This window comes from Hemiscyllium ocellatum, chromosome 28, assembly GCF_020745735.1.
Source record: "Hemiscyllium ocellatum isolate sHemOce1 chromosome 28, sHemOce1.pat.X.cur, whole genome shotgun sequence".
In the NCBI taxonomy this organism is placed as follows: Eukaryota; Metazoa; Chordata; class Chondrichthyes; order Orectolobiformes; family Hemiscylliidae; genus Hemiscyllium; species Hemiscyllium ocellatum.
Genome location: NC_083428.1, coordinates 27,325,005 through 27,338,575, shown reverse-complemented (window position 1 = coordinate 27,338,575; position 13,571 = coordinate 27,325,005). Strand labels below are relative to the sequence as shown.

The 13,571-nt window shown below is 41.6% G+C and overlaps 1 protein-coding gene across 1 annotated transcript in view; it reads right to left on the bottom strand.

Moving 5' to 3' along the window:
* The window catches only part of myo1f (myosin IF), a 155,483-nt gene that overhangs the window by 81,363 nt on the left and 60,549 nt on the right, over window positions 1-13,571 (bottom strand). The window contains exons 3-4 of the mRNA XM_060845959.1: window positions 4,827-4,916; window positions 143-237 (exon numbers count right to left, since the gene is read on the bottom strand). Of these exons, the coding sequence (XP_060701942.1) occupies window positions 143-237; window positions 4,827-4,916 (185 nt within the window). The remainder of the gene's footprint in view (window positions 1-142; window positions 238-4,826; window positions 4,917-13,571) is intronic.

The window sequence follows — 13,571 nt, the reverse complement described above, 5'->3', positions numbered from 1 at the left end:
CCTGGCTTGCTGCTTGTCCACCAGCAATTGTTTCTTGTCAGCAATCTTGTGGGAGTACTTGATGGTCAATAAATAAAATATTCAGATTGAGTTTAATGGGCTTACCTCTTCCTGTAATCAGTGAACAGTTACTGTTTCATACCTGATTATAACGCACTGGTTCTCTGCATCAATCATCATATTCCTGTACATATTGTCTGTTAGAGCATAAATATGAGGTGGATTTTCATACTGAGCCTGGAAATAAAAAAAATGTTTAAACCAAAGGAGATACATTATATTGCTTACAGTGTGGAAACAGGCCCTTCGGCCCAACAAGTCCACACTGACCCACCCATACCCCTAACCTAACACTACAGGCAATTTAGCATGGCCAATTCACCTGGCCTGCGGGAAGAAACCCATGCAGAAACGGGGAGAACGTGCAAACTCCACACAGGCAGCCACCTGAGTCAGGAATTGAACTTGGGTCTTAGGCGCTGCGAGACAGCAGTGCTAACCACTGTGCTGCTGTGCCACGTACAAATATATTGTATTTAAAACAGGTACAACTAACAATGAGCACAATAGAATGTTTTACTCAGCACACTGCTGTCCTTTATGAAATGAGTATATTTTCTTGAAATTATCAGAGATTGTAATAAAAGAAACTTTTGAAAATTGATTAGCATCAAACTAAATTCTTGCAGCTATTTTCTACAGGACAGGAATTCAAACTAAAATTGGTCACACTGGAGTTGAAAAAATCTGCTATTACTGAAATATAACTGAAATATTTTAGTTCAAATGTAAAAGTAGCATAGCACAGAATGAGTCTTCTCTACGCTATTGACCTGTTATTCTGATAATGTACTGTGAGCCACAGTCGTTCATACTGCACAAGTTATCTAATAGATCTGCTTATCTTCCCTGTCTTGTGAGACCCAATTTGATCTCTGCAGTCATGTCCATTAATAATTCAGTTTTAGTTTAATCCATTGTGAATTTTTCACATGAATTCTCTGGCAGAATGGAGAAAGTTCCTTCTTCACATGGTATATCCAGAGTATCCATTGAAGCTACAACATCCATTTGCAAAAATCAATGGGAAATGACCACTATGTTCTTTACTCACTCTTTGCTTTCCCATGCTATATATCATAGGTGTCGGTGATGGCTGAACTATTGCTTAACAGATCGCACATTAAAATATTGGTCATTTTAGAAAAATAATTTTAAAATACATTCCTAACATAGCTCTCAATCTCATTCATCATGCAGGGAATTAGTCATTCAAGGATGATCCTGCACATGGAGTCATAGAATCATAAAGATGTACAGCATGGAAACAGACTCTTCGGACCAACTCGTCCATGCCGACCAGATATCTTAAATTAATCTTGTCCCATTTGCCAACATTTGGCCCATTTCCTTCTAAACCCTTTGTATTCACATACCCATCCAGATACCTTTTAAATGTTATAATTGTACCAGCCTCCATCACTTCCTCTGGCAGCTCATTCCATACACACACTACCTTCTGTGTGAAAATGTTGCCCCTTAGATCCCTTTTAAATCTTTCCCCTCTCACTTTAAATCCATGCCCTCTCGTTTTGGACTGCCCCATCCTGGGGTAAAGACCTTGTCTATTTACCCTATCCATGCCCCTCATGGTTTTATAAATCCCTCAGCTCCGATGCTTCAAGAAAAATAGCCCCTGCCTGTTCAGCCTCTCCCTTTGGCTCAAATCCTCCAACTGGCAACATCCTTGTAAATCTTTTGTGAACCCTTTCAAGTTTCACAACATCCTTCCTGTAGTGGGAGAACAGAGTTGCACACAATATTCCAAAAGTAGCCTAACCAATGTCCTGTACAGCTGTAATATGCCCTTCCAATTCCTATACTCAATGCACTGATCAATAGAGGCAAGCATACCAAATGCCTTCTTTACTATGCTGTCTACCTGTGACTCCACTTTCAAGGTACCATGAATGTGCATTCCAAGGTTTCTTTGTTCAGAAACATGTTGAATGGCAGAAGGAGTTAACTTAGGAGCGAGGGGAAGCATGGATAATCTTGAAATGGAAGAAATAAGCCAATGATAATTCGGGAGCATGCATGGAAAGAATTAACATTTTAGGTCAGTGACTTTTCATCGGAACTGGAAGTTAAAGGTATAACAATTTTACGTGAGCGCAGAAGCCAGGATAAACAAAGCAGAAATAGAAAGGTTCATGACCTGAAGGAAGATGGGAGAGATCGAATTATGAAAGGAATGATAGTACTAGACTAATGAAGATGACAATAGGACAAGTAAAGTATTTGCATCTTTCCTTAAATAAGGACACCAATACAATGCTCCATATGTTGTCTCACTGATGCCCTTTATAATTAAGGTATAACCTTCTCAGTTTTGTATTCATTTCCCTTTACAGTAAATATTTCAAGAAATGTATTGTCACAACAGAAAAAATATAAAAATAATGTGCACTACTTTTTTCCACTGTTCCACACAGGTAGAGATGAGGGCCTGTTTATTGCTTACATCAATTGTCAATTCACTAACCTCACATAAAAGCAAGTGGGACCATTGATCATGGTGGCCTACCAACCAGGAAATGCCAAGGTGTCAGCCTGAAATCCATTGCTTGTCAGGACTGTTCCACATGGTGATAGCAGAGGACCTGATGTGTATGATGCAGTGGAAGGTTGGATGGAAGTACTTGCTCCTCTTGTTGGAAGTGATCAAGGACTGGTATTGATGTCGTGTGAACTTATCCCTACATGTGACAACCAAAGCCAAGATGCTGTTCTACTATCAGAGACATGAATGGAGCTGAACACCAGGAAATAATTATTAAGCAACTCTATTACTGTGAAAGAGTCACTGATGAACAGGTGAACTGATACTAATTGACCATGAAAAATATTCCTTATCTACTAGATCCTGATCATCTGCAGCAATTTTACTGAATTTATCACTTACTGCTTTTTCAACTAGATTTTTAGGTGAGCTTAGCTATTTTGGGTTCTGCTTGCTATCTTCTTGAGGTTTTACCCTCTATATCGCCTTCGGTTACTGCTTTAAGTGTCCTCAGTTGCTGGTCCTGGGCCCTTTCTACTTTTCACTTCCTCATTTGACCTTTCTTTGTATTCTTCTCGCCTTCTTGCTAAACCATTGTGGTCTTGGTTTTATCTTCCTTCTTTCTTTAAAAAGTAGACTTTTTTTTACTTCAACTAACATATTGGACTTAGTTATGTTAGAATTCTTCTGGCTTTCTAGAGACGGGAACATGTTGGGTTTAAAGATGATGCACAAATATTGCAACAAAATAGAAAGGTTCAAAATAGAAACGATGTTGAACGAAACAGCCAAAAACTTTGGTCCACTCCTGATTTGATCATATCATTTAGGGCGGCACGGTGGCACAGTGGTTAGCACTGCTGCCTCACAGCGCCAGGGACCTGGGTTCAATTCCCGCCTCAGGCGACTGACTGTGTGGAGTTTGCACGTTCTCCCCGTGTCTGCGTGGGTTTCCTCCAGGTGCTCCGGTTTCCTCCCACAGTCCAAAGATGTGCGGGTCAGGTGAATAGACCATGCTAAATTGTCCATAGTGTTAGGTAAGGGGTATATGTAGGGGTATGGATGGGTTGCGCTTCGGCGGGTCGGTGTGGACTTGTTGGGCCGAAGGGCCTGTTTCCACACTGTAAGTAATCTAAGTAATATTGTGATGGCATCAACGTTGTTTCAAATAAAAACATTTAAATAGTTTGACCTCGAACTTACCACGACAGATAATGTAAGATGGCAATTCTACCAAGTATAACCATCTGACTTCCCCTTCTCCCTCCTCACACACATATTAAAATATTAGCTCACATTTTCACACAAAACTATATATTTCATTTAAAAGTTACTTCTTTTAAAATTAGATGTTTGGTTTTACTTAATGTTAAAATGCAAGTATCCTAATTGAAGCATATGGACATGCTGCAGTTAATGAGATACTATCAGCAGTTATCTATACATCCTTGTCTGATGCCAGGCCATAAGATATTCCTGATGAAGGGCTTTTGCCTGAAACATCGACTCTCCTGATCCTTGGTTGCTGCCTGACCTGCTGTGCTTTTTCCAGCGCCACACTTTTCGACCCCCATATATTTAGAGGTCAGCATACTCTGTTCCTGGACTATGTTGTTCTCAGTCTTGAGACACATTCCACTCTGAATTATCTGTAGAATGTTCCCAAGAATGTCTGTTTTAATGATTGATTTCCAGCATCTGGAGTTGATCTTTGTGGATTCTGATACTTACCCAGTGAGCCCTTTTGTGACGTTATCAGGCTAAGATTGGATCACGCTTAATTGTTGTCCAGCTGCATGTGGATGCTTACAGTTCAGGATTATACTGGGCGATGATGGCATCACCTGTGAAATGGCCTAAACTTTTATGCATACAGGGGAGGGATAGAAATAACATTGAAAAGGTGCAAAAACCACTTTCTTCTCAAAAACTGAATAATTCAACCACATCAGGCTTCGTTTACAACAGAAATCTTTCAGTTCAATTAAAAATTGCAACTAGCTTGAATGTAGATTTGACCACATACAAAATGTTTTTAATTTTACAATGAGTACTTGGGAAAGGTGCTTTGAGAGACAAATTCTTCCACTCACTGACAACATCTGCAAGTAGCCAATGGTACAGGCTTGTGCTGATGGCATGACATGAATCACAACCACAGACAAGAAAAATGCAACATAGCGGAACACAATAGATGCCCTGCAGGATTGTCAATGTCAGAGTTGCTGGCTAATTCGAGAAGTTTGCATTAACAGTTACTTACAGCTCCTTGATAAATTTCAATTTCCCTGTCTGTGAAGTAAGGCATCTGTTTGAAAGGGTTTACTGAGATGAGCACTGAACCGATATATGTCTGAGACACAAGTCAAGGCATTTTAGATTAGATTAGATTAGACTTACAGTGTGGAAACAGGCCCTTCGGTCCAACAAGTCCACACCGACCCGCCGAAGCGCAACCCACCCATACCCCTACATTTACCCCCTTACCTAATACTACGGGCAATTTAGCATGGCCAATTCACCTGACCCGCACATCTTTGGACTGTGGGAGGAAACCGGAGCACCCAGAGGAAACCCACGCAGACACGGGGAAAATGTGCAAACTCCACACAGTCAGTCGCCTGAGTCGGGAATTGAACCCGGGTCTCAGGCACTGTGAGGCAGCAGTGCTAACCACTGTGCCACCGTGCCACCCATAAACTGTAGTAATGGCTGAGAATTGAGACTGACAGTCGAGAGAAGTTTCACCTGCCTATTGCTGTAAGATCAACACCGCCCCACTACTACCTCAGCCATCCCAAGAAAATTGTAACGTTTCTTTGTTGCCGTATAGAAACCCCACTTTCCCTCTGCAAGGCATGTTGCAACACTGGGGTTGAGCTCTGGGGATTTGGATTTGGAAGGATATCTGCAATCTCTGTAGGTGGCTAGTATAGCAAGCCAAATAGAGGCACACTTGGCCTCCAAAAGGTCGTATATGAACCCATCAGCTATTTCCAGATTAGAGATGTAGTCTGGATCACTAGGTTAGTAATCCACAGACCCAACTAATGCTGTTGAGGAACAAAACCAGAAATTGGTGGACCAACTCAGCAGGTCTGGAAGCATCTGTGTAAAGGATACAGAGTTACTGTTTTGAGTTCAGTGACCCTTCTTCAGAACTGATGGTACATAGGAAAGGCGGTGTTAATGCTGAAGTCAAGGGCTAAAGGGAAAAGGAGTGAGAACATAGGCAGAGATGGAGCCCAGAGAGAGAAAGAGAGAGAGAGAGAGAGACGGCTGGATGAAAGTAAGCAAGGCAGAAGTGGGTACATAGAACATAGGACATTACAGCGCAGTACAGGCCTTTCGACCCTCGATATTGCGCCAACCTGTCATACCAATCTGAAGCCCATCTAACCTACACTATTCCATGTACGCCCATACGCTTGTCCAATGACAACTTAAATGTACTTAAAGTTAGTGAATCTACTACCGTTGCAGGCAAAGCATTCCATACCCTTACTACTCTCTGAGTAAAGAAACTATCTCTGATATCTGTCCTAAATCTATCACCCCTCAATTTAAAGCTATGCCCCCTTGTGCTTGCCGTCACCATACTTGGAAAAAGGCTCTCCCTGTCCAACCTATCTAACCCTCTGATTATCTTACATGTCCCTATTAAGTCACCTCTCAACCTTCTTCTCTCTAATGAAAACAACCTCAAGGCCCTCAGCCTTTCCTCATAAGACCTTCCCTCCATACCAGGCAACATCCTAGTAAATCTCCTCTGCACCCTTTCCAAAGCTTCCACATCCTTCTTATAATGTGGTGACCAGAACTGTACACAATACTCCAAGTGCGGCCGCACCAGAGTTTTGTATAGCTGAAGCATAACCTCATGGTTCCGGAACTCGATCCCTCTATTAATAAAAGCTAAAACACCGTATGCCTTCTTAACAACTCTGTCAACCTGGGTGGCTACTTTCAAGGATCTGTGTACCTGGACACCGAGGTCTCTCTGCTCATCTACACTACCAAGAATCTTATCATTAGCCCAGTACTTTGCATTCCGGTACTGCAGTTGCTGGGGACTAGAGTCACGATTATGCTGACCTCTAAATATATGGGGGTCGAAAAGTGTGGCGCTAGAAAAGCACAGCACATCAGGCAGCATCCGAGGAGCAGGAAAATCGACGTTTCGGGCAAAAGCCTGCCTGATGAAGGGCTTTTGCCTGAAACATCAATTTTCCTGCTCTTTGGATGCTGCCTGACCTGCTGTGCTTTTTCAACACCACTCTAATCTTGATAGTAATCAAGACTCAAGGCAAGCTTGAAGAACAGCATCTCATTTTCCAGTTGGGAAGCCTGCAGCCTTCAGCACTCAATATTGAGTTCAATAGTTTTAGAACCTGAACACTTTCTTCCATGTGCTTTTTCCACTCTCACAATCCTAGGCCCTTTCATGACATGAGCTGTTTTCTGCACAGCCAATCTTTTGCACCTACTGTGGCCCTCATGATCAGCTTTTCTTTCTCTTAAGCATTCTGTCATCCATCCCTTTCTCTTGCTGGGCTCCATCTCTGCCAATCTGCTCATTCCTTTCCTCCATCACGTCCTACCTCCAGCATAAACAGATGGTTTCCAGCTGCCATCAGTTAGGGTCACTGGATTCGAAACATTAAAACTCAGCTTTCTCTCCACAGATGCAGCCAGAACTGCTGAGCCTTTCCAGCAACTTCTGTTTTTGTTTGAGATGTCCAGCATCTGCAGTTCTTTGTTTTATTTTAATGTTGTGAGATTGGGTTTGAATCCCACCATGGCAGATGTTGGGATTTGAAATCAATTTTTAAAAATCTGGAAATGAAAAAATGCGTCATGGAGACTATGTAACCATTGTTGATTTTCTTGAAAACCCATCTGGTTCACTAATGTCCCTTAGGGAATGAGACCTGCTCTACTCACCGGGTCCGGCCCTCATATAGCTCTAGGTACACAGCAATGTTGGTGACTTTTAATTACACTCTAAAACAACCTAGAGAGCCAATGTGTTCAAGGGAAATTAGTCATGGGCAACAAATACCAGCTTTATCAGTGACTCCACCATCCATTCATGAATATAAAAAAAAGTCAGATAAAAGCATGTAACAATGACTCTCCATGTTTTCTACATCATTGCTTTAAAGAGGCACTTGTTCCTTTAATCATAGACTGAAATGCCGAAAGGTTCATTACCCAGCACATCATGTGAAAATACTTGATGTATGTCTTCAACAGAATCTAGCATACTGAGAGTATTGCGGTTGTGTCAAAGTCACCATTGCATCTGCAAACTTGCCACTTTATTTATATTTCATTTTCCCTGAGGTATGCTCAGAGCTGGTAATAGTAGTTATGCCACAGTAGCTAACACAAGTGGTAGTGTATTTCCACAGATTCTACACACACACTTCATCTCTCTATACTCATACCCACATGCACATTCTCACATGCACACTCAATCTATTGCTCCTACGTGCACACACATATAAGCTTATGGGGTGAATTTGTTTTTGCAGAATTACGTTTTATTTTGCTCAAAAACTGCATGAATCCATGTAAAACTCTGTAAAGCTATACAGAGGGCTTGTCAGTCCGATTTGGAGATGCCGATGTTGGACTGGGGTGTACAAAGTTAAAAATCACACAACACCAGGTTATAGTCCAACAGGTTTAATTGGAAGCACTAGCTTTTGGAGCAACGCTCCTTCATTAGATGGTTGTCAACCACCTGATGAAGGAGCGTCACTCCGAAAGCTAGTGCTTCCAATTAAACCTGTTGGACTATAACCTGGTGTTGTGTGATTTTTAACTTTGTCAGTCTGACACAGCATTGGGACACAGATAGACCTCACACCTATTGTTTAAAAATCTGAGCTATCTTGAGAATGTAATTGAAAAGAAGATCTGGGATTTACATATCAAAGAACAGAAACCAGAATATCCCATTATAAAAGATGGAAATTTTAATGTAAGATTATTTACTGTATCACATCTCCATGGCACTGGACTACTTTGGCTGTAAATTCTGTGAGCATGACCTTAACCTCCACAACTACCTGATGAAGGAGCGGCGATCCGAAAGTTTGTGCTTCCACATAAACCTGTTGGACTATAACCTGGTGTTGTGTGATTTTTAACTTTGTCCACAGAATCCAGATGTATCCTGAAAATCAATGTTACAAAGTTTTCGTAAAACTTCCTGAGCATGGTACACTGATTTTAGGTCTTTTGGCTGCAGCTCTCTGGAGGTTTCCAGTTACATTCTTATTTCTTCTCTACAATTAGTTGCTTAGTTGCCAGTGATAGACTACACTACCAGATACAAGTAGAAAGTTTTGCGAAGATGGTCAGCTCTTGCAATATTCTGTTGCAATGTGGAAATTTCCTTGTTGCTCAGTTGGTAGTTCTCTTGCCTGTAAATTCACAAAGTTTTAGCTTTAATTCCCCAAGATTTGAGCACATATATATAAAAAAACCTCAATGTTGGCATTCCAGTGCAATACTAAGGGAGTGCTGCACTGTTGCACTTGCTGCCTTTTAGATGAGACCTGAAATTGAGGCGCTATCTGACTTCTCAAGTGGATGTGAAATATTCCATGTTACTATTTTGAAGTAGAGCAAGAGAGTTATTCCTGGTGGCCTTGCCAGTATGTATTCCTTATCCAATACTTTGGTTAAGCAGATCACTTTGATATTAAACAGGATCCCTCCCATTTTGACCCCAACCCCAGCAGAAGCTGAAGAGCTCTTCTCTTACCCAGCAGCTACCATTACTGATAGCACAGCCCGCGCTCTCTCTGGGGCTTTGAAGTATCAGTCTAAAGATAATGTGATCAGATGGTGGAGAGGAGCACTAGCTTCTAACTCAGACAGTGACACTACCAATAAGCCAAACATAGCAAAGAGTTGCTTACATCTTTGTGACTAAATTGTTATGCATTGAGACTCCACTTCCTAAGAGCCAAATAAATAGAATTACAATGACAGCAACATGACTTCTTTTGGCATTATTAGTCATGACAGTACAGACCAAACCAAAGGAAGAGGAAGCAGCGTTATGCAGAGTGTCAATCTGTTCCGTAAAGAAGAAGTTGCAATGGTTTCCTGTGAATATTGCAACATTTGATGTTGGCACATGAAAAATAGATATGCTACTTTGTGAACGTCTCAGAGTGAACAGAGCGGTGACAATGGAGACTGTATAACTATATCTCTCAGCTGTTGGGAAATGAATGGTAGAAGTTACAGTGACTGCATGCAGTTCTGGATGACTGCTCGTGCTCAAGTCACACCCAATGTGTTGGCTTCCCCGTTTCCCTGTCCCAAATCTAGAAACACATTTATCAATAGGAGATGTGTTGCAATGTTGTTAATGATAAAACTGGGGAATTTTGAAGCACTATGAGAGGGAGCTGTAGATTGGTTAGATCAAAGATTAAGGCTGTATTTGTTGATGCCACAATCGTAGAGGGTGCACTCCATACACATGCAGGGCTTGTGTCAGCTCAGTTAGAGAAAGTGTGTCATATCTTTATTCAATCAGACAATTGAGGTCTTCCTCTGGTCAAAGTGCTGGTGTGGAGGAGGCCAGAAGTCCCATGAACAGCTGCCAACCAATCAGGGTCTAGTCGCTGTATCGAACAACAGCCCATCATTGGTGGAGGCTGCAGCAGATCTAGTATTGTCACAGAAATTCAGGCCTTGCCAAGTGGTAAGGTGGGTTCAGGGACAGGTCATGGAGAGGTATCAGCAGCAAAAGCAGGGGAGAGGCTCTCAGTGGATTTCCTGATGCTGGGTTCCTGGTCAGCCTTTGGTACCCTCATGCAGGCCGTTGTCTGCCAATGGGTTAATACCAGTAGCAGCCAGGTCCAGGCCTTACATGGATTTTAATTGCCCATTTGAGGCCCTCAGTTGGCAGGAGGCCATCCAAAGGACTCACACTGGGGAAGGAGGCAGGAAGGCGGTGGAGTACAAACCCACTACACTCCCCAGTTGATTAAATCCCTCTGGTAGGTTTAGTAGCAGGGCAGCATAAGATTCCGTCATAACATCATAATCTGTAATATCAATGGCAGTGATGTTAAATGGTGCTTTTTAACTCCTACTAAATCATGTGATATGTGTATCACTGCCAAGCCCAGCATTTATTGTCTGTCCCTAACTGCCACAGAGAAAATGGCATTGAGCTGCCTTCTTAAACCTCTACAGTCCATGGGGAATAGGAACACCTACAATATTGCTAGGAAAAGCATTCCAGGATTTTAATCCTGCAACAGTTGAGAAACAGTGACTTGATCCAAGTCAGGATGGTGAGTGGCTTGAAGGGGAACTTGCAGTTGGTGGTGCTCCCATGCATTAGCTGCTCTGTTCTTCAGGCTGATCACAGGCTTGGAAGGTACTATTGAAGGAGCCAAGTGAGTTATTGCAGTGCATCTGATATGTGGTACGCATAATTGTCACTCTGCTTCAGTGATGAAGACAGTAAAAAGTGAAGGTGGCAGATTAGATGCTTATCAAGTAGGATGTTTTGTCTTGAATGGTGTGGAGGTTCTTGAATATTGTTGGAAATGTGGGCAAATGAAAATTATTATTGACTTGTGCCTTGTAGATGTGCTCCTGGAGTGTGGAGGTAGAAGGTGAATTACTCACCACACAATTCCTAGCCTTTGATCTGCTCTCATTGCCACATCATTTATATGGCTCGTCCAGTCAGATTCTAGTCAGTGGTAATTCTCAGAGTTTTGATAGTAGGGGAGGAACCGGAAATAGTGATGTCATTGAACATCAAGGAGCATTGGCTAGATTCTCCCTTGTTTGAAATGATCATTGACTGACACTTCTGTGGTACAAATATTACTTGCTACATCCCAAACTTAGATGCTATCCAGGTCTTGCTGCATATGGATACAAACTACTTCAATATCTAAGGAGTTGCAAATGGTGACTGGTGATCACTATTATCTGCAATTTGCTGGCATTATTCACTTGAGACCTGTCAGGCCTAATTTTGAAGGAGTCTTTGCCCTCCAAATCCAATGCATGCACCAAATTTTGCAGCTAAATGGCATCTTGGAGCCCACTTCCAATTGCTTTGGATCAAATAGTTGAGATAGAAAAGGGATAGGGCAGTGAGGGATGAAAATAGACTTCTTTTTTAAACTAAAACACACAGAATTGATACTAATTTTGAACTTGGTGCAAAATATGCAGAAATTGTGCCTGGGCATGTCTAAGTAAATTAACTTCCTTCTATGTGTTTGACCTCTGAAAGGAGAGGTCCTTTCTCATGCAAGTAGATATAGAATTTCCTCTTTAGGTATTCTATTCTTGTGTTTCAGAAAATGAGTGAAAGCTCAACATCCAAATAGTTGACACCTACAGTACTGCCCTGACTGCAAATTGTACATTAGAAATGTAATGAACATACACACATAAAAATTAAGAGCAGAAGCTTACCCAGCCTCTTGAGTTTGGTCCATCATTCAATAAGATCATGGCTGATCTGATTCCTTCACATCCCCACCTATCCTCTATAACCTTTCATCACCTTGCTTATTAAGAATAACTCCAACTTTGCCTTAAACATATTTAAAGACTCTGCTTCCACTGCCTTTTGAGAGAGTTCCAAAAACTCATGAGCCTTTGTGAGGAAAAAAAATTCTCCTCATGTCTGTTTTAAACAGGTGATCCCTTATTTTGAAAGAGAGACCCCAAGTGTAGGTTCTTCCACAAAATTAGAATATTGGTCTCTGGTTAATTTTAAAGTACTTTTATATCTCAGAATTGATAAGATTCCTATTCTTAAGAAAACAAAATGATCTCAACAATGATGTCCAGATCAATTCCCTACACTGACCTATTGAGAATTAAAATTGTAAGCACCCCCTTCTGGTGCCTTCACCTCTGTCATGGCGTCCTTCTCAATGCACAAATGACAAGAAACATGGAACATCTAATATTGGATTTTGTTAGAAAAGGTCGCTCTTCAAGTTGTCAGGATCAGTGGCCTTGAGTATGAATCTGGAGGTGCCACATTGGGATTAATGACCGGGGAAGGGACTGAGGCTCGAAGAGGGATAAATCGAGGAACTGCATGATACTTGGACCTGCAGTGACGTTGATTGTGAAGAATTTTTTTTTTGAAAAAAAGTTGCATCATTAACCCAGTTCTCTTCTTCTGTCCTCAGTCAAGTTGACAATTTTTAACCTAAATCAACTCATTACTTCTAAAGGGTTTCAAATTGCAACTCTTCTCCATCTGCCCCACCCCCAGTTTCACAGGACTTTCTCCTCCCACTCTCTCAATTTAGGCTGGTATTCTGCCTATTCACTTTCCCCTGCTTCCCCTGCTTCCAGCACCTCCCTACTACAGCCATCTTTCTCCTCTCTATTGATCAGCAGATTGCTCCAATTTGCTTCTTTCCCTGCCTACTTCCGTTCTACTGTGATGAGGGCATTAATCTGGACTGGCTTTTTACTTAGAAGAAAGCATGGACTGCAGTTGCTGAGATCAGAGTCGAGAGCGTGATGCTGGAAAAGCACAGCAGATCAGGCAGCTCCCGAGGAGCAGGAAAATCAACGTTTTGGGCATAAGCCCTTTATCAGGAATGAGGGGCTTTCCTGATGAAGGGCTTATGCCTGAAATGTTGATTCTCCTGCTCCTTGGATGCTGCTTGACCTGGCCTTTTATTTACTCTTTCATCATTTCAAAAAAGGATAAGAAACGTTTCCCGTTTATCTTTTTTCAGTTTGCATCATTATCACATTGTTACTGCTGTTTACGTTTAAGGCAGTGCTTTGGGTTTGCTTGACATGGATCTCTTTATATTGCTTTTGTTTTGCAAACCCTACTTTTCAATCACTATTCTCTTTCTCATTTATTTATTAATTAAAATATGCTTATGATATTCAGCTGCTTCTTGTTGACCTTTCTGAGGCACAGTTGCTTTCATTTATAATGTTGCTCATTGATTTCACCAATCCTCTT